The 19,270-nt window shown below is 45.4% G+C and overlaps 1 protein-coding gene across 1 annotated transcript in view; it reads left to right on the forward strand.

Moving 5' to 3' along the window:
• LOC136641790 (ephrin type-B receptor 5) overlaps positions 1–16,714 on the forward strand; it is a 156,515-nt gene extending 139,801 nt beyond the window's left edge. The window contains exons 7-17 of the mRNA XM_066617821.1: positions 1,470–1,594; positions 3,013–3,175; positions 4,093–4,207; positions 5,848–5,903; positions 6,201–6,320; positions 9,289–9,536; positions 11,584–11,799; positions 12,552–12,701; positions 12,943–13,136; positions 14,696–14,851; positions 16,100–16,714. Coding sequence (XP_066473918.1) covers positions 1,470–1,594; positions 3,013–3,175; positions 4,093–4,207; positions 5,848–5,903; positions 6,201–6,320; positions 9,289–9,536; positions 11,584–11,799; positions 12,552–12,701; positions 12,943–13,136; positions 14,696–14,851; positions 16,100–16,208 — 1,652 coding nt within the window. The 3' untranslated portion in view covers positions 16,209–16,714. The remainder of the gene's footprint in view (positions 1–1,469; positions 1,595–3,012; positions 3,176–4,092; positions 4,208–5,847; positions 5,904–6,200; positions 6,321–9,288; positions 9,537–11,583; positions 11,800–12,551; positions 12,702–12,942; positions 13,137–14,695; positions 14,852–16,099) is intronic.
• The last annotated feature ends 2,556 nt before the right edge of the window (positions 16,715–19,270 follow it).

Here is a 19,270-nt window from a genome sequence, read left to right on the forward strand (position 1 = left end):
TGCAATCCTATCCACACCTTCCTGGGAGTAAGCTCCATTGACTATAATGGGGTTTCCTTCTGAGTAAACAGACATAGGATTGGCCTCTAAATGATTTTTGCCCAAATAGAGTCAAATCAACCATCTCAGAGAAACTGCACTACTATTAATACAACATTGTCATATTTCATTTCCAGCATGCAAAGTGTTTCACATGAATCCTTGTGCATGTGAATTCACCAGAAGGCACATTTGAATCCAAGGGCACTCTTCTGATTTATATCCACGGATCTGGTATCCATGGTTTCAGTTATCCACAGTTCTCCCCGCACCACCCCAAACAGTACAGAAGCATTTAAGGGTGTATTTGTAGGGGAGCAAATCTGTAGGTGAATTCAATGCTAGCTGGACAGGCACCATTGTGTAACTGAGCCATGGGATCTATGCAGTGCCACAGGTTAATTATATATTTGCCCAACAGCTTGGCCCATATTGCTCTTGGATTTAGAAGTATAATGGACCTCGCAGCTGTGGCTGATTTGTGTGTTACAGAAAAAAATAAGATGTGAAAGCCCTGGAGAAATGTCTAGCCATTGTTTGCATTTCCAGGATAACACTGAACTCCTGCATCTTCTCTGTGGAAGAATAGGTGAACTCCAGAAGTTGGGACAGCTTATGCCTTGCTCTACAGTAGGGGTGGGCAAACATTTTGGCAGGAGGGCCATATCATCTCTCTGACACTGTGTCAGGGGCCAGGAAAAAAAGAATTACTTTCAAAGTTCAAATTTGAATAAATTTACATAAATTTGCATAAATGAATACATTAGAAACAGAATTTATACGAATGAATGAATTTTACTGAGCTTATTTATAATACACATGAGAACTATATTACAGGCATGTAGAACTACGTGAGAACTATGAACTGTTTGCCACACACTTCTTGCACAGTGAAAACATACAGACCAAGCCAGAAACACATGGAGACAAAAGTTGTTCAGAGGCAATGGAGGGGGGGAGGGTTCAATTAATGCCCAGGGAAAAGCAGAAAACACATGGAGGCGATAAAAGACCTTGGTCTAACCCAGTCCACAGCTTGCATCTGGCAGTCACAACCAGCAGTCGCAGGCCAGCCCAGGCTCCAACAGTCTCTGATGGACCAGAGGCTCACTGGTGACTGGAGGCTCACTACAGGCTGGATTGGGGGACCCCAAGGGCTGCAAATGGCCCCCAGGACAGGGTTTGCCCGTCCCTGCTCTACAGAGATGTGCACAAGACAGTATGCTGTAAGCCTGAAAAACAGACACACCAAGTCATTTGTATTTCCACTTCTTAATGCTTCCATTAATGCCTCCAATACTGCTCTCAGACACTTGCACTTTATGAAATTCTCTGAGTGCCGATTAGTCCAGGGTTTCCCAAGACTTCAGGAACATTCACACATAAGGCTTAAATGGGCTTTCATCCTTTCTCTTTCTCTCTCATTGCAGTCCCTTCTGCTGTTCCTATGATGCACCAGGTGAGTCGTACTCCTAGCACCATCACTTTGTCTTGGCCACAGCCAGATCAACCAAATGGGATCATCTTGGACTATCAGCTACGGTATTTTGACAAAGTAAGTTGTGGGGATGTGGCCAGGGAAGAGGTGTTTTTTTTATATAATTGTACAAGAGAGAACTGCATCTCTTCAGCTCAATGCCTAACTGACTAAAAGAGGCTGAATCCCTTTTGGGGGGCAATTGAGCGTGCTCAGTGTCAGGCTGTGTTTTTTTTAGGAGGGGTGCTTTTCTTTCAGTTTACGAACCTATCTACTTGTGTATCTATGAAATCCTCAAGCCTGTTGAAAAAATTACAATGTGGATGCCAAGGGTTCACGCACAAACTGATAGGTACTCAACCACCTGTTTTCAGTATTAGTGTTTATAGTATGAAAGCTTGAATGTCAGTTGAGGCATCTTGGTGAGAGAAATTACAGCTGGACAAGAATTGAAGTGCCCAGGTAGTGAGAAGAGACCAGGATTAGAACTAGAATCTGAAATTTAGGCTTAACTGAAATGTAGATTTCCACGGTCTGGGCAAGTCTATGCTATTTTACCAATTTACCGGTAACTCCCATGACTTCCCAACAAGTTCCTCTGGAATTGTAGCAAATGTTACATATTTCTGACAGAAAATTCTCAACAACTTCACCAAACTACAGTTATTATTAATTATTATTATTAACAGTATTTATATACCGCTTTTCAACTAAAAGTTCACAAAGCGGTTTACAGAGAAAAATCAAATAACTAAATGGCTCCCAGGGTTCCCAGGGTGCCTTAGGAAAATATATGAAGAGGTAAATCAGTTTAGGCATGTAGTAATGATCTGTTTTGCCTTCTACCAGTGTAATCAGACCCTGCAGCTTCCATTAAAGGTTTGTTGTTTCCTGTGTCACCCCGGCAGCATGGAAGATAATGCTGTGTGGCTTCCACCCATGCTATTCCGGAAATAGAAGGACCCTGAAGTCAAGTGTTGTGTGTGTGTGTGTGTGTGTGTGTGTGAGAGAGAGAGAGAGAGAGAGAGAGAGAGTGCAGTTACTTTCCATACTTCCCATTGGTGTATGATTGTGTTGTGGACGCCTTCCACATTTTGATTTCAGAGGTCTTATATTACTGAAGTGTTGTGGGAAGCATTTGGTCCCATTCCTTGGAGATTGTGGAGAGAAAGAAGAGGCTGAAAGGGAGGTGATCGCATGCTTCACATTGTCACAGGGTTCAACACAATCAGGCTGGAGAGAATTTAGCTTGAGTTTATCTAGGGCTATCTTCTTCCTGTCACTTGCACAAATAATTCTTGGTATCCTCTCTGGGTCAAAAGGGCATTGTGGGAGACATTTGATGAAGCCAAAGATTAAAACAGAAGACTGGAGGATACAGACTGCTTATCTAGATCATATTGGGAAACCACTGATAGGTGTGGGTGGGAGAGCTTTACTCAGGTGGAAGTGGAATTAGGCTTGTCATTTTCTCATGATTGATTGCTGAATCCTAGTCAGAAGATGAGGACAACTCATTCACCATCACCAGTGAGACTAACATGGCCACTATCTCCAGTCTGAGCCCAGGGAAGATATATGCCTTCCAGGTACGAGCCCGAACAGCCATGGGTTATGGGCCATACAGTGGAAAGATGTACTTCCAGACCTTGGTGGGAGGTAAGTGACTCTCAGTTTCAGTCTCTCCTGCCCAATCTGATAGTCCTCTCCTTATCACCTTCTTGCTCATGCATTGTAAACTTTTATGACAGTCACATACTTCACAGGCTAGCACATACCTTGACCCAGCTCATGATTTTGTATAGTCAAATATTGCCTCACATGCATGCATACATCCTATCAGTGTATCTATCACCCCTCGTGCTCCTAAGATCCATCTTGTTTAATGAGTCTTGCATGAGAGAATGCTCTGGGTTTTTTTGTTAATTTTTATTAATTAGTGAGAGAATGGATTTTACTCCAGAGACACCAAAAAGATATCTTCAGCTGGCCTTGGAAAGTGGCTCAAGATAATCCCTTGTGGCTAAGTCCTAGTGTGGAAGTGGTGATGGGTTGGCGGTAGGGAAGGAAGGCTTCAGAGCAGACCTGATAATCAAACAGGTCTCAGAATGCCAAGCTTAGAGCAGCTTTGGAGCCCAAGGCACAGTGAAGGTCTTTTTTTTTGGGGGGGGGGGGAGGATGTGGGACTCCAGGACCAATACCCAAGGACTTAATCCTGAACATGAACAGCCAGTAAACCTAGTCTGCACAGGCCTTGAAACTAGACAGGCACCTCTTGACATGGAAGCCTTTATGGTCCAGACCGGTATGAAGAAGCCAGTTGACTAGCTGGGTGAGAGGACAGAGCAGCTCTAGAATTTGAGAGCCCAGCATAACCAGAACACTTTCTGCCCTAAAACCCCAGGAGGCTCACTAGGTGGGAGAGAAGAGGGAAGATCCAAAGCGTTTCGGGTTTTCGTGTTCACCGACAGTAGGTTGGAAGAGTATGTACAGACAGCAGAGATTCATTGGGAGGCATGGTGGTGACAAGGGCAGTCTCTGGCTGAAAGGATAACTTAGCCTGACCCTTTTGACAGGAGAACGCTCTGTGATGCTGCAGGACCGGCTGCCTCTCATTGTGGGTTCGGCACTGGGTGGTCTTGCCTTCCTAGTTATTGCCGCCATTGCCATCCTTGCCATTGTCTTCAAGAGGTAAGTTCCAGTCCTCACAGTAGAGATCTTTCTACATCAATACACCCCAGTTCCTCATGCAAGTGAGCTCCACACCATGCAAGACTACTGCTCTCTAGTGGAGATACCATTTTGTCCCATGTTGCATATTGCATGATATTGAGAGCATTGACAGAAATGGTCTTTTAGGTGCAACAGGGAAGAGGATCATCCATGCGAAAAGCCTAAAAATTTGGCAATGAAAAATGCAGCCCTTAGTTAACATATGGCTGTAGAATAAACTCCCAGTGAAGTGATCAAACAGTATGTTTGCTTCACTCAAAGGTATGTTTTCAGTCCTTTGGAACATCAAGAGAGTCCTGCTGTGTCAGACCAAGGAGTCGTCTAGTTCAGGGGTGTCCAAACATTTTGGCAGGAGGGCCACATCATCTCTCTGACACTGGGTCAGGGGCTGAGAAAGAAAGAATTAATTTACAATTTAAAATTTGAATAAATTTACATAAATGAATATATTAGAGATGGAACTTATATGAATGAATGAAGGTCTTGGAATAGCTCAAGGCCTATAAAAGGCCTGGCACAAAGCAAGGCCAGCCTTTCCTTCACTGCCACAGCTATATCACAGACGTGAAACAGGAAGTAGTGGAGGGAGTCCTCATCCCACAGCTCAGGTGAGAGGTCGAACAGTCGTCCTCATGCTGAGAGCAGTTGCGTCAGGCCAGCACGGGCTCCAGCAAGTCTCCGGAGGACCAGAGGCTCGTTGGAGACTGGGGGCTCTCCGAAGGCCTGATTGGGAACCTCCGAGGGCCACAAGTGGCCCCCGGGCCGGAGTTTGGGCACCCCTGGTCTAGTTCAACATACTGTTTCCGACAGTGGTCAGCCAAGCTCCTTTAGGAGGTTCACAAGAAAGGTGTGAAGGCAGCAGTCCTTCCCTCTTGTTTGTCCCCAGCATCTGGTGTTCAGACATCCTGCTTTCTGAACTTGGTGGTTCTGTTAGACTTCCCCACTCTGAATTTATCTAAGCTGCCACCGCACCTTGTAATCTTGAATTCCACAGATTAAATGCATATGTTTTGCAGATTTTTCCATCCTCAACCTACTGCTAATACATTTCATCAGGTGATTCACCCGCTCCCCACTTGTCTTCCTACTATGAATGTGAAAGAAGAACCACACCATGTATAATTTTGTAACAGCTCTGTCATTTCCAGGGCCAGCCTATGTGGGGCAGGGACGCTGATGTAGCCTCCACTGCATCCCACAAGCTGGCTGGGGAGCAGAAGGCAAGGAAAGATAAGAAAATGTTACTTACTTCTTCCACTGCTCCCTGGCTCCCCCATGGGCCTACTCAGATGAAAGCTCTTTTGCTCACATAAATCTGTTAGGGTGAAGGGGCCATGTCAGGCCATTGAAGCGGCTGCAGCAATGGCAGCCTACGCAATACAATGGTTGAATGCAAGAATCACCAGTGTATCACACAGATAGGGTTGGGCTGTACAACTTTTTGTTAACCCAAATGTCCCAAAATCTTTTCCTTACCTTGTATGGTGCTCCATACCTTGACCATTGTGGTTGACCTTCTCTCGGTGCTGTCGATTCTGTTTTGGTGTTAGGAAAATGGTCCCTTTTGAAATGTTCCCTTTTCTTTGCTTCCTCCACAGTAAGAGGCGAGAGACTCCCTACACAGATCGCCTGCAACAGTATATCAGCACGCGGGGTAAATGACAGAGCAGCTCCACTCTCTGTAATTGTCTTTCCTTTGAGCAGTGGTTCCCAAACTTACCTGGGTCACGACACCCCCGTAGCCCCTTCTTGGCTCAGCTAAGCGCCACCATCTTGGATCTCACAAGAGATCGTGAGATGCAAGATAGCAGTGCCCGGGGAAACAGGTAGAAGGATCACTGGGGCCATCCCGCTGCACCCTTATGAGTGTGTCGTGATGCACACTTTGGGAACCCCTGCCCTTGACGATCAGCTGTGTAATTAACCTTCCCATTTCCCTCTGACCTCATAGGCCTTGGGGTCAAGTATTACATTAACCCTTCTACTTATGAAGACCCCAATGAAGCTATTCGGGAATTTGCCAAGGAAATTGATGTGTCTTTTGTCAAGATTGAGGAGGTCATTGGATCAGGTAATGAAGGCAGAAACTCTTCCCTTGTTCATTTGTCCCACTTCATGTTGCAGTCCCATTTTGCACTGTCCTTGAACTGCTTTAGAGTTCCCAGTGCCATTTACAGCACATCCCATGCAATCTATTCAGGAATAAGTCCCATTGTGTTCATTGGACCTTACTCCCAGGCAGTGGCATCACTAGGATTCGCATCACCCGGTACGGGAGACCTGCGCATCACTCCATGTAGTGGGCAGGGCAATGCCCCAGGTGGGCGTGGTGATGTACCATCGCCCCGCCGCCACCGGTTTTTTGGCTGAACTTTTTGTTATAACACAGATATTTCAGTGTGGTTTGTTTCATTGCATTCTGCATGAAATTATGCATTGATTGATATATAACATGATGGTCTTATTCCCCCAAATTCTGATTTTAGTGATTTTGAAAACTTGTACTGTCTCTCTCACACACACACCCCATGTCAACTGTCTAACAACTTATTGCAGCAGTTCTCAAACTTTTAGCATTGGGACCCACTTTTTAGAATGGCAATCTGTCCAGGATTCATTGGAAGTGATGTCATGGCCAGAAGTGACATCATCAAGCAAATTAAAATAAATAATTATAAATAATTAAATTAAAATAAAATAATTAAATAAGGGGGAGCCAGTCCTGTTCCACCAAGTGAATCTACTCTGAAGTAAGTCCTATTGTGGTCAATGGGGCTTACTCTCAGGAAAGTGTGGGTAGGATTGCAACCTTTGAGCCCAATCCTATGCATGTCTACTCTGAAGTAAGTCCCATAGTGGTTAATGGTGCTTACTCTGTAGTCTGCCTGCAATAACAACCCCCCCCAAAAGAATCAGTGAGATTTCCAGCCCTCCCAGTGCCCAGGTTAAAGTTCTTCAATTTCAGGCATATCAGAATAAAGACCCGCCTGGCTTTGCAAGTGCAAAACATAAAACTTTCCCTGTCCAGTTCAAGCCTCTTTTTTGTTCTTTTTTTTTGGGGGGGGGCCTGCCTTCTGGAGCAGCTCCATCAGATCAGGACCCTTCTGGTGTCCTCATTCCCCTTTGCCTGGCCTGACCACCAGCCACCAGCATGTCTGCCTACTTGTGAGTAAATGCGACTGTGGGGGCTGCTTGGTTTCCATAGGGCTCCATAGACTGGGAGGGAGGCACCTCCTTCTCCAGTGTTTTTGGGGGCTGCACTCATTGGATGAGGACCATTCTGACATCCTTGGAACCTCTCAGCCTGCCTCGACTAAGGCAAATTCGCCTACTCATGAGTAAACGCGGCCACATGGCTTTGTTTTGGGCTCGGGCTCAGACTCAGACTCCCAGCTGGGGGGAGCTTCTCGGGTGTTTTTGGGGGGCTGCATTCATTGGATCGGTACCATTCAGGTGTCGTTGGATTCCTCTCAGCCTGCCCTTTCCGACGGACTATGGTAAGTATACCTACTCACGAGTAAACGTGCGATACGACTCACTTTCACTTTTCCTAGGGCTCCATGCATTTTTCCCTTCCGGTTTTTTGGCCATAACTTTTGAAAGAAAGGAGCGATTCCAATTCTGTTTTTTGCACTGTACTCCGCTGGCCATTCCGCATCCAACGGTCTATGGCATGACACGGTAGCTCCTAACCCCGCAATGTTAGTACGTCCTCCCCCAGGGCGCATCACCCCCCCATGCATCACCTGGTGCAGCCTGCACCCCCCTAGCGATACCAGTGCTTCCAGGAAAGTGGGCATCAGATTGCACCCTGAGGCTACAATCCTATCTACACTTTCCTGGGAGTAAGCCCCAATGATTATAATGGGACATGAGTAGACATGCACAGGATTGGTCTCAATGGCCTATTGTGACACACAGGCTTTAGCCTGCTTCTTGGATCACTTTTGCAATGTGTTTGCCTTGATGAGAGTCCATTTAAGTGCGCTCTGGTCCAACTGACCTGGTTTTTGATCCAAAGCGCACTCCATAACAGCACTTCACTCATGCCTTCTTTCAACATCATCTTCACAGTGTAGACCTTGATTCTTGAAGGGATTAGGGAAGAATGTCTGCTGGGAAAAGGCCCCTCACTCTTTACCTTGAAATGTACTGAAACCACAAGAAAGGATATAGTTGCTATCCCTCCTACCTCGTTCCTCCACCAGTCCCCTTGCCCATTCTCTTCCTTCTTCATAGAACAATAGTATGGATTTTGGAGATCATCTAGTGTGACAAAGGGACAATATTAAGCCCCATTCACACATGCACCTGCAGCAGTTTTCTTGTGCTTCAATTCCATGCTGATGCAGTATGAGTTTAATTGCCTGAATCATTGGAGAGGCCATCGGTGGAGCGACAGGGCAGGAGAAGCCGTTAAAGGTATAACTGGTCTCTGTGCAAGGACTTGGAACTCTTGTTAGAACCAAGCAAGGGGTGCGGATATGTGCCAAACTGACCTGGAACTTTAATTCAGGGCTGGACCCAGCCACTCAGGTCTAAGAGCCCTCCTACCACCTGACATTTTGCTCCCTGTCGGCTCCTCCCACAGGGTCTTCAGTTGCCACAAACCCCAGTTTCTTGTTCTTCTTTTAAGACCCTGAGGCCTTTTGATGGAGCAAACTACAGCATACTGCTTGGACTGTATGGTTTAGTAGTTCAAACATTGGACAGGGTTCTAGTCTCTGCCCTCCTCAAAGCTCCCTGAATGCCCTTTTTTGCCAAGCATTATATCTCAGCCAAATGTTTCCTGGAGAGTTATTGTGAGGATAAAAGTGGGAGCCATGAACGCTGCCCTGAACTCTTTGAAGGGCAGGTGGAATAAAAAGAGTGACCTTTGTAAGTAAAATTAACCCAACATAAAAGCTAGTGGAGCCCACTAAAGTGCAGGGCAGCCTTGGCCAGTCCCTGTGCTGCCTCCTCCTGATCTAAACTGGAATATGCTGCTGCCCCTTCTCCCTCTCTGACATGGTTGTCTTCTCAATCCTTTACCCCGGCAGGAGAGTTTGGAGAGGTGTGCTTTGGACGCCTGAAGCCTCCAGGGAAGCGAGAGTACACTGTGGCCATTAAGACCCTGAAGGCGGGCTACACCGATGAGCAGCGCCGGGAGTTCCTGAGTGAGGCCAGCATCATGGGACAGTTTGAGCACCCGAATGTCATCCGCCTGGAAGGGGTGGTCACCAAGAGCCGCCCTGTCATGATCGTCACAGAATTCATGGAGAACGGCTCTCTGGATTCCTTCCTCCGGGTAGAGCAAGCTTACCTCTGTTGTCTCCATAAGCTACAGCCATTTGGCATGCAGTGTTTACTTTTTTCCCTGGGGCAATATTCATTAGGCCAGGTCCTAGTGACTTAATGTTTCGCTAGACTAGGGCCGTATTTTGGGCAGTTGTCATGGGGTTCATCTATGAAGATCCTGGCTCTGCTTTCCAGATGCCCTTCATTATCCGGATAAATGAAAGAAGAAGAACCTCCTGCAGTTTCACCGAACCAATCAGCAGAAATTCCTTCAATGCTTTCCTATTGATTGGCTAACTGCAGCGTTTCTTCTTTGGTCTCAGGCATAAATATCTTTAGAGCCTTAATGGCAGAGGGTACTGATTAAGCAAGCTGACAGGACCGTCGATCATTGATGCTGATGGGAGATGACAAAGGATGCTGTGGGAATGATTAGGGAGGGGATGCAGAGAGTGGTGGATGAGTGGGGGAGGGTAGAGAATCAGATGTGCTGTAGGCAGGTGTGTAATAAGGAAGTGGGGCAGGTATGAAATTGCTTTTCAAGCCTTGCCTCATCTACCTGACTGCATAGCCATGTGCTTTTTTTGCTGACTGGCAGCAAGTCTCTGAGGATTGAGTCAGGGGTCTTTTCCATACCTGCTCGGCAATTTCTTTTAACCAGAGATTGAACCTGAGATCCTAAGCAGGCAAAGTATGTTCTCAACCAGTATGTTCTCAACCATTTTTCACTGTGTGGACCACACTCTGTGTGGACCAAGAATTCCCTGCTGCCTCTTTCCTAGAGAGACCGAGGCTACAGGAAGTCCAAGAAGGGGAAATAGGACGCAACCAGAAGGGGACCTCTGGCAGAGGTTCTTCAGTAGCCTGAAAACGGGCATGAAGAAGACATGCTGCTGGTAGTGATGGGTTTGCCTGCAGCCTAGAGAGGTGCCTCCCTTGTGGAGCCTTGACTCATGAATGTGTAGAAAACCCTTTTTGACTTTCTGATGTTCTCTTCAGCTTTTTTAAAAAGCTGGTTTCTGGCACTTATGATTGCATAGATATGCTTGCAGGTGCCTGGGGTAATTCCTGGTGAAATTTCAGAAGCCAGAGGAGTGGCTGCATAAGAATGCCAGAGGTGGGGGCTAGGAATGGTTCAGTGCTCTCCATAGCTCTTTTCCCCCCCTCCCCTTGACTTAGAGAAGTAGTATAAATTATGCAAAAATTATGGAAAATGTTTAAAATTTGCATAGTTCTTATTACATTTTAAAAATTAATTTACAAAGTATTATACAAAGCAAAACAAACTTGTCAATCAAATGCACACCAAAGTGACAATGCCATGGTTTGCGTTTGGTCTGCAATTCCAAAACAGAATCAATGAAGACCAGCTTGGTGGGGGGAACACACACACTCACATTATTGATATGACCTCTCCTTGATTTTATATGTCATGTTCAGTTTTATAATGTTAAGATATCCCAAACCTTTCTTAGCCATTCATCCACAAGCGACTGTTTATTCGTCTGTCACTGTGTGGCTCCCACCGTTCTGGCTGCCGCAGTGAAGTTTGCTGTAAGATCTGCCTTCCTCCAAAACTAAACAATGGCATTTTCGGTGTTAAAGTTTTCTAGTGAGAACATTCCACTTATCCCGAATTGAAGGTATTAGTTTTGTCAAATGGTGTTGCTTTAATAACTTGACTTGATGTATAAAAGCTTTAATTGTCTTTTCAAACAAAGCTTTCCAAAGCCCAGGGTACAGGCTTGCTACATCAGTGAGGCCTTCATTCTGGTGGTATTTCTTTTCTAACTCAGAAAATCAGTCTTATTACCTCCTTGGGCTCCCAAATTTTTATCCTGCTCATTTCCCTTGTTTTGCCGACATGAAAAAAGACATTTAATCCTCAGGTGCATCTTGATTGAAGCTGTCATCATTTTGCATAGTTCAGTCCCCACGGTGCTTTTCTCACTGCCATCTCCTCCAGCCCTGCTATTCCACTGTTATGGTGAGTGATGGGGAAAAGTCCTTGCCAATGTTTCACGGAGGCCTCTCTCTCTTCTGTGTGCCACTCACAGCAAAAGGAAGGACAGTTCAGTGTGCTGCAGTTAGTGGGCATGCTGCGGGGCATCGCAGCTGGCATGCGTTACCTCTCAGACATGAATTACGTCCACCGGGATTTGGCTGCTCGCAATATTCTGGTCAACAGTAACCTGGTTTGCAAGGTGTCCGACTTTGGCTTGTCACGGTTCTTGGAAGATGATGCTTCAAACCCAACTTACACGGGTGCTTTGGTGAGTTCTGGCTCAAGAAACCATCTCTTTTTCATAGCCCAGCAACATTCAGGCTTGCAATTTCTGTAGGACCCTGTTTGGGTTCTGCCAAGGATAGAGCTTGCAAATAAACTGTCCACCTTAAAGCAAAACTGAAAGCAAATTTTGGGTTTCATCCTCAGGTGAAATTTGAAGCTCAGTGAGATCAAGTAGTGCAGGCAAAAAGAGTTTACGGTGGATGAATGGAGCATATTTTGCTAGAGTGTCATTACATTTTGTGAAACCATAGAATTGGCAAATCAAACACTGGATTGATAAGTTAATTGGCTATCCACCTTGGTATTCCCCAAGTGCACCATCTTATCAAAACTTTTTTTGACAACCTGCTCTGGTGATGATTGATTGATTGATTGATAGGAGACCTCTACTATTGATGTCCTAGGTCCTGGCCATTAGGTGTCTATCTGAGTCTTAATACAATAAATGTCAGAGAAATTGGTTCAGCCTGAAAACCTGCATTATCATCTTTTCAGAGCTCACAATGGGACCAGAAAATAGTATTTGTACTTTAAGGGTTGGAAAATCATATCCAACTGCATCTACTATTCTTAAAATGTTGCTTTTCTCCACGTAGAAATGATAAAGGCCTAATGTGACTTCAGCACACTTTGTTTTGAGTTAGTATTGTGCTTCCTGGATTTTGGTACCAGCTGCTGAGTGGTTTTTTGTTTTACACTGCCTGTTTGCTACTTTTTTCTCTCTTTATTCTGTAGGGTGGCAAGATCCCTATTCGCTGGACTGCCCCAGAGGCTATCCAGTATCGCAAATTCACCTCCTCAAGTGACGTCTGGAGCTACGGCATTGTGATGTGGGAGGTCATGTCCTATGGTGAGAGACCTTACTGGGACATGTCCAATCAGGATGTAAGTTCATACATAGAGCAAACATCTCTATCTCCCTCTGTGTGTGTGTGTGTGTGTGTGTGTGTGTGTGGTGTGTGTGTGTGTGTGTGTGTGTGTGTGTGTGTGTGTGTGTGTGAGAGTGGTGCTCCGAACCATGTATTTGCAAGTGGAAGACCGAGAAGTCTATTTGCAAGTGGAAGTATAACCGAGAGAATGCGAGTAGGGGGGATTCTTTCCTGATACATCTCTTCATTCATTACAGGTAATCAATGCTATTGATCAGGACTATCGCCTGCCACCTCCCCCTGACTGCCCCACAGTCTTGCACCTACTGATGCTGGACTGCTGGCAAAAAGAGCGGGTTCAGAGGCCCAAATTTGAGCAGATCGTCAATGCTTTGGACAAGATGATCCGCAAGCCGTCCGCCCTGAAAGCTACTGGCACAGGGAACAGCAGGTGGGATGGGTCATAGCAAAACATGTGAGGGTAGAGTCTGGGGTTTATTTCATGACCAGGAATAAGGGAAGAGTGGGGAACTGGGAGGCAAGCAATACCCACCATGGATTGACTCAAAGCCTGATGCCTGTTGGTGATGAAAACATTTTTTTTTCACCAAGAAATCCACAGTATGTGCATTATATGTATATTCATGCAAGCTCACTTTGCATAATGAGTGGTGCTTGCAAGAATCTGCCGTTTTCCAATGCTTTGGAATGTTTGGGATGAGCAAAATTAAGAGAAGAAAGTGAAGTGCATGAACATTGAGTCTGGGTGGCAAGAAGGGACCATACTAGCAATACGGGAGGGGAGCTTTCCAGGTTACTAAATTGCCCTTTGACTTCCAGAAGCTCTGCCCAAACCCGTCTTTGGTTTCTGAACTTTCACCAGACTCATTCCTCAGTGTTTATCCAGCACTTCCCTCAAAACACATCCCTATTCATGATGCATTATAGTAACCCTTGCAACAACCCTGTAACATCAGCCCACATTCTGTACTGCAGTTGATGAAGGGGGTTGACGCTGAGGGGGGCTGCCTCCTGTACTCACGATCAAGGTGAGATTTGAACTTAGGATTTGTGGTTCAGAGCTCATGCTCATAGCTACCACTCAGCACTACGCAACACCATCTCTGTTATTACTGTTATGGCTCTGTTACTACAGCTCCAAACATTGTATCACATATCAGTTCCTGTGTCTGTTTACTGAACCTGCTGTGCAAAACTGGGGGGAGGGGCATGTTAAAGGGGACTTGGAGGATGGAATGAGCAAAGGGGCAGTTCCCAGAGCCTGAAGAGGGGAGGCTTGAAGTGCAGAATGGGCTGCTGCCTGTTGGGGGTGTTGCAAGGGTGAGGGGAGAAGGTTCTCCAATAAACACTCACAAGGATCTGGGTTTGGAAACTCCTGATGCCTTTCCCAGCTTCATGGAAGCAGATGCTTGGGATCAGCAAAGGGGAGGTCCCTGGGGGGGGGGGGAGATTGAGCCAGGATTAGATGTTGCCAGAGCTGGGGACGGAAATACATCCTGTGAGCATGGAGAGATTTTCCCAGGAATATAGCAAGCCTTCCTCCTGAGGCTGACGAGAGATGAGGAGCACACAGTCATATGTATAGATTTTTAAACACAGATCCAGTGCAGGAAAAGACCTGAATCAACAGTCCATACCGTAAGAGGGGTAAAAGCAGAAAATATCGTGCACTGGAAACAGTGGAAGCCAGTAGGGCTTCTCTGAATGAGCTGTTTGGGCTTCTTTGAGGGCAGATTCACATATTACGCAACTGCTGTTTTCCAGAGGCACATCAAAGTACAAACAGAGGCGCACAAAGTACTTAGGGATACTCGGCGGACACGCACTGTGGAGCTGCTATTGACTGTGGCTCCCTGGTGTGTGTGCCCAACACATGCTTGAAGTTGCATCTCCTCTCCTCTGGTATTCTGAGTACGTAGTTGGTATTGATCAGATGAATCTAAATATATTCACATCTCACAGAGCATGTACTTTTTCCTCTCTTTGCAGACCTTCTCAGCACTTGCTGAGTAATTCACCTCCAGATTTCCCTTCTCTCACCAATGCCCACGAGTGGTTGGATGCCATCAAAATGGGTCGCTACAAGGAGAATTTTGACCAAGCTGGCCTGACCACGTTTGATGTAATCTCACGCATGACTCTAGAGTAAGTGCTGGTTCATGCAATAGACCAGGGGTGTCCAAACTTTCTGGCAGCAGGGCCACATAATCTCTCTGCCACTGTGTCAGGGGGCCAGGAATAAAAAAGAATTAATTTACATTTCAAATTTGAATAAATTTACATACATTTGTGTAAATGAATATATTAGAGATGGAACTTATATGAATGAATGAAGGTCTTGCAATAGCTCAAGGCCTATAAAAAGCCTTACACAAAGCAAGACCAGCCTTTCATTCTCTGCTGCTGCTACATCACAGACGTGTAACAGCAAGCAGTGGAGGGAGCCCTCATACCACAACTCATGTGAGAGAGCTCACACAGTTGCCCTCACACTGAGAGCAGTTCCATCAGGCCAGTGAGGGCTTCAGCAAGTCTCTGGAGGGCCAGAGGCTCATTGAAGACTGGGGGCTACCCGTGGGCGGGATTGGGAGTCCTCAAGGGCCGCAAGTGGCCCACAGGCCAGTGCTTGGGCACCCCTACAATAGACTGAAGTTTACCCCTGCTTACCTGTAATGAGGGAGTCCTCTTCTTTGTAGGGTTTAGTACTGGCCAGTGAGGAAGGCTTGGCTAGAAATACGATTCAGTGTGACAACTCCCTGTGCTGCATGCACATTGATTACAAGGGCTGCCTGCCATTTATAGGACTTTATCTTATTAAGCACCTGCCACTTAATCAGTTTGCTAATTCAGTTTCAATTCTGTGTATTTGCACATTGCCACAATCTCAGCAGAAGTGCCTTTTTGAGATACTGAAGGAAGTGTGGAATAGAGGAGGTGTGGATGGAACACTGTTCCATCAACAGCTACCACTTAATGTCAGAAAGAAAAAGCTTTCTAATTTTGCATTTTTATTGTCTATTACAGAAACGCACTAGAACTTAAGTAACCTCAAAAATCAACAAGAGTGCCCTTACCACTCAGGCTCCAGCAATTACATCTGCTCCCTGGTTAATCAGATACTGCTTTAGTTAATCAATCTACCAATGAAACTGATTAACCTGTGCCGCTTTAGTGATAACGTGTACATCGTGTAACTAGATCTGGAAATGCAGTTGGAACTAAAGCAATACAGCTAATCATGTGTTAAATTGCATAGGTATTATTTAATCAAACTAAGGCTTTATGTATAAAGTGATCAAGGAGAGGAAGGAAGCAGGGAAGAAGCATAGGTGAGTTTCGCAGTGGAAGTGGCAAGATTCCCACTGAAGCTGTTTCTCTCCCTGTCACTTGCAGAGACATCCAGCGCATTGGCATTGGCCTAATAGGTCATCAGAAGAAGATTCTCAACAGCATCCAACTCATGCGGGTTCACCTCAATCAGCTTGAACCAGTCGAGGTCTGACACTGAGAGCACACCTCCAACCCCCCTTAAAGGACCTGGAGATTTAAATAAACCTTTTGTTGTAAAAGGGAGAACAGGGCAATCGTTGCCAGGAATTTTAGGCATCAATGGAGGGTGCATGGAATGTTGCACCCCACAGACCAGAGCCCTCGGGGGTTTGTGGGTTTTTAATTTGTTTCATAACTTGACACTACAAAAACTGCAACGTTTTAGATATGGGTGGAATTGTACATTGGGGTGGGGTGGGATTGCACAGGGTAGAGCTGCAAAGATAACTTTGGAGTTGGAAATGTACCTGCTGGCCCTTCTGGGCCAGTGGATGGATTCTTCTGACCCACTGCAGATGTGCCAGTGGATCTGTGGGCTGGGAGCTTCTCAGAGCAGCCCCCAGATTGAATCAATCAGGCAGATAAATGATGGAAAACTGCACTGCAAAAAGAAAACCCTTTGAAGCTTTTGCTCAGCCAGGGGTATTTGGTCTCAGAAGAGCATCAGTGCCAGCACCCCTTCTGGCAGAGACAATACTATGAAGCAAGCAGACATGGACATTGTCTCAATGAATTTTGGGCACCGTTATGAACGGTAGATAGATTGGACCCATGGACTACAACTCACTAGGATCATTCCGTGTTCATTTCAGTGGGTTTTGCTGTTGACAACTACATGGTGAGTTGCACCCCATATTCATTAGGAGAGGCTGTGTGAGGTGTCAGTTGGACATTCCATTGCAAGTACAAAAATACCTTGGACCAGATATGCGTTCTGGTGTATAATCTAATTTGTACCGATAGTGCTTTGGGCAGACAAGAGGTGCAGGGTGCCGCCTTCCTGTCATGGCATATGGCCACAAAGTCTATCTGAAGAGCAGAAGGTTCCTTCTTTGCAGTTTCTGACTATTCAGACCACAGGAAATGAAATAAAATGTTTGACAGCGAAGTGTGTGTGCACACAAGGCTTTTGTTAGAAGGACACGTGGATCTCATGGGAGTCTGACTCAGATCTTCTGAAGGCTAAAAGACTGCTAGCCGCTTGATCGAGAAGGGTTTACAAATGAAAATTAGCGCCAATTCAAATCTGCTGCTGAGGATCCACGCAGAACAGGTGAAGTGTGACATTAAACTATAAGGTTTACCAGATCTTATGTGGAGGGGAGCACAAGCCCCTGTGTCACTTCATAGTCACTATGAAGTCCACTTCTATGGCAGTCAGTGTCACTCTTGCAGGAAGTCCATGCTGGAATCTAGGCAGATAGATCACCTTGCATCTTATAGCTGATATAGAGGAGAAATAAGTGGGCTACTCTATCTGTTTTCTATTTTTGGACTTGGCTTAATATTTTAGTACTGCATCAGATTTTTGCCTCACCATTCAGGCCTTCCCCTTTAAATAATATAAACATATACCCCCCCCCCCCAAGTAGAGAGAGAGAGAGAGATTGAGATTCAGTTGAGTTTTCAGGAAAAGAATAACAAGAGGCATCAGGTAGGGGGACATATAATTCTAAAATAAAATTCATATGCACCAGCTCAGCCCCTCCAATTCAGCAAAATGATAAAAAAGATTACATTTTATCTTTCGGGGAGGATGAAAAGAAAGTTTTTTTCAAATAGGAATTTTGCTTTTATTTGAATGTAAAAATAAGAGGATTTCAGAAAAAGTCAGCATACAAACTAACCGGTACAGAGGACATTGTACATGGTACTAACAGTGACAGAAGGAAGAGCAGTATTTCCACTAGAGCACATATTGCTAGTAAATAGATGAATTCTCATAGCTCATCTTCTGGGAATTTCAGAAGTCCATTGAAGTTTGAGCTGGAGCCCCTGAGTGCTTTTGGAAGTAAAGCATGTTAAGAACTTATGGATACAGCTATTGCTCAGAAAAGATGACTTCTGGCTGCTTTCAAAACTGACAGAAATCCAAAGCCATACATAGCCTGTATTAGCCTGGTTGCTGCAAGAACCCTCTCCGGCGTGGTCACAATTGATGTTGCATGGGAAAGCATGCATGAGGGTCTTGCAAACTGACATCTCATGCCAATATCGGTGGCCCCATTAGCATGAGCAGTAAATCTAGGAAACCAGAGAATCACACCAGCAGTGCATTGCTACATTACCACTGCATTGTGGATCCTGACAGCATCATCTGCACTGCAAACTGTGGGTCTTAAAATGCCTTCGCAACTCCTAATGCAGAGTTTTGGTTTGAATCTATGAATATGGTTAATGCAGCATGTAATGTAAAAAACAGCCTCTTTCATATCTGAGTGGTGTTTATTGCAAATAATGTAGTGCATGGGTATTTTGCTTTTCTTGTCAGCAGACATGTTCTCTCCTTCAGAGAGGTTGACTTGCCAACAATACCTTCCATGTGCCTAACAATGCACAGGCACTAATTGCACACTTGGCAAATACAGACAACCATTTACCAAGAGGTAACTTATCATCGGGTGTCTTTTAACAAGCAGGTGAACAGGTGGTATCTATTATCTTGCCACACATGAAGGTTTATGTGGTGAATGGGGAAGGTGCAAACCCATCAACACGGTCATGCTTAGTAGAAATTATGTGCATTGGAAGCACACCCAATGAGACCAACCCCTGTGGAATGTTGCACATGCCATTTCTAATCCACATCAAGAAACACATGCAAAGCCTCTGCTGCTGGATGTGGCAATCCAGGCAGAGTTTCTGTGCAGGGAACTCCACTTCTGGCTGCAGTTCTCTGCTGCTGGGACATGGTGATGTGCTACAGTCTGCTTTTGGAAATAGGTCTGCATGAACAATTTGAATGAAGGGAGAGAGTGCACGCATCACAACTGCACACAAAAAATGGATATGGACTGCAAACGCTTGTTTTGATTTTAAAATTTCCTGGTGAAATCAGGTTCAAGGAGTGGGCAGGAAACGTTGAAATCAACAGACCTAGGAAGTCAAAGCCAAATGGCCAAGTCCAAGGGTGAGAAGGGATACAGCCCAGCTCTACTGAGATCTCCAGTAGTGACATTGTGGGGGGACTGTTTTCTAATATCTCTGAGTTCATTTGGTCACCCAACCTTTTCA

This window comes from Tiliqua scincoides, chromosome 2, assembly GCF_035046505.1.
Source record: "Tiliqua scincoides isolate rTilSci1 chromosome 2, rTilSci1.hap2, whole genome shotgun sequence".
Classification (NCBI taxonomy): Eukaryota; Metazoa; Chordata; class Lepidosauria; order Squamata; family Scincidae; genus Tiliqua; species Tiliqua scincoides.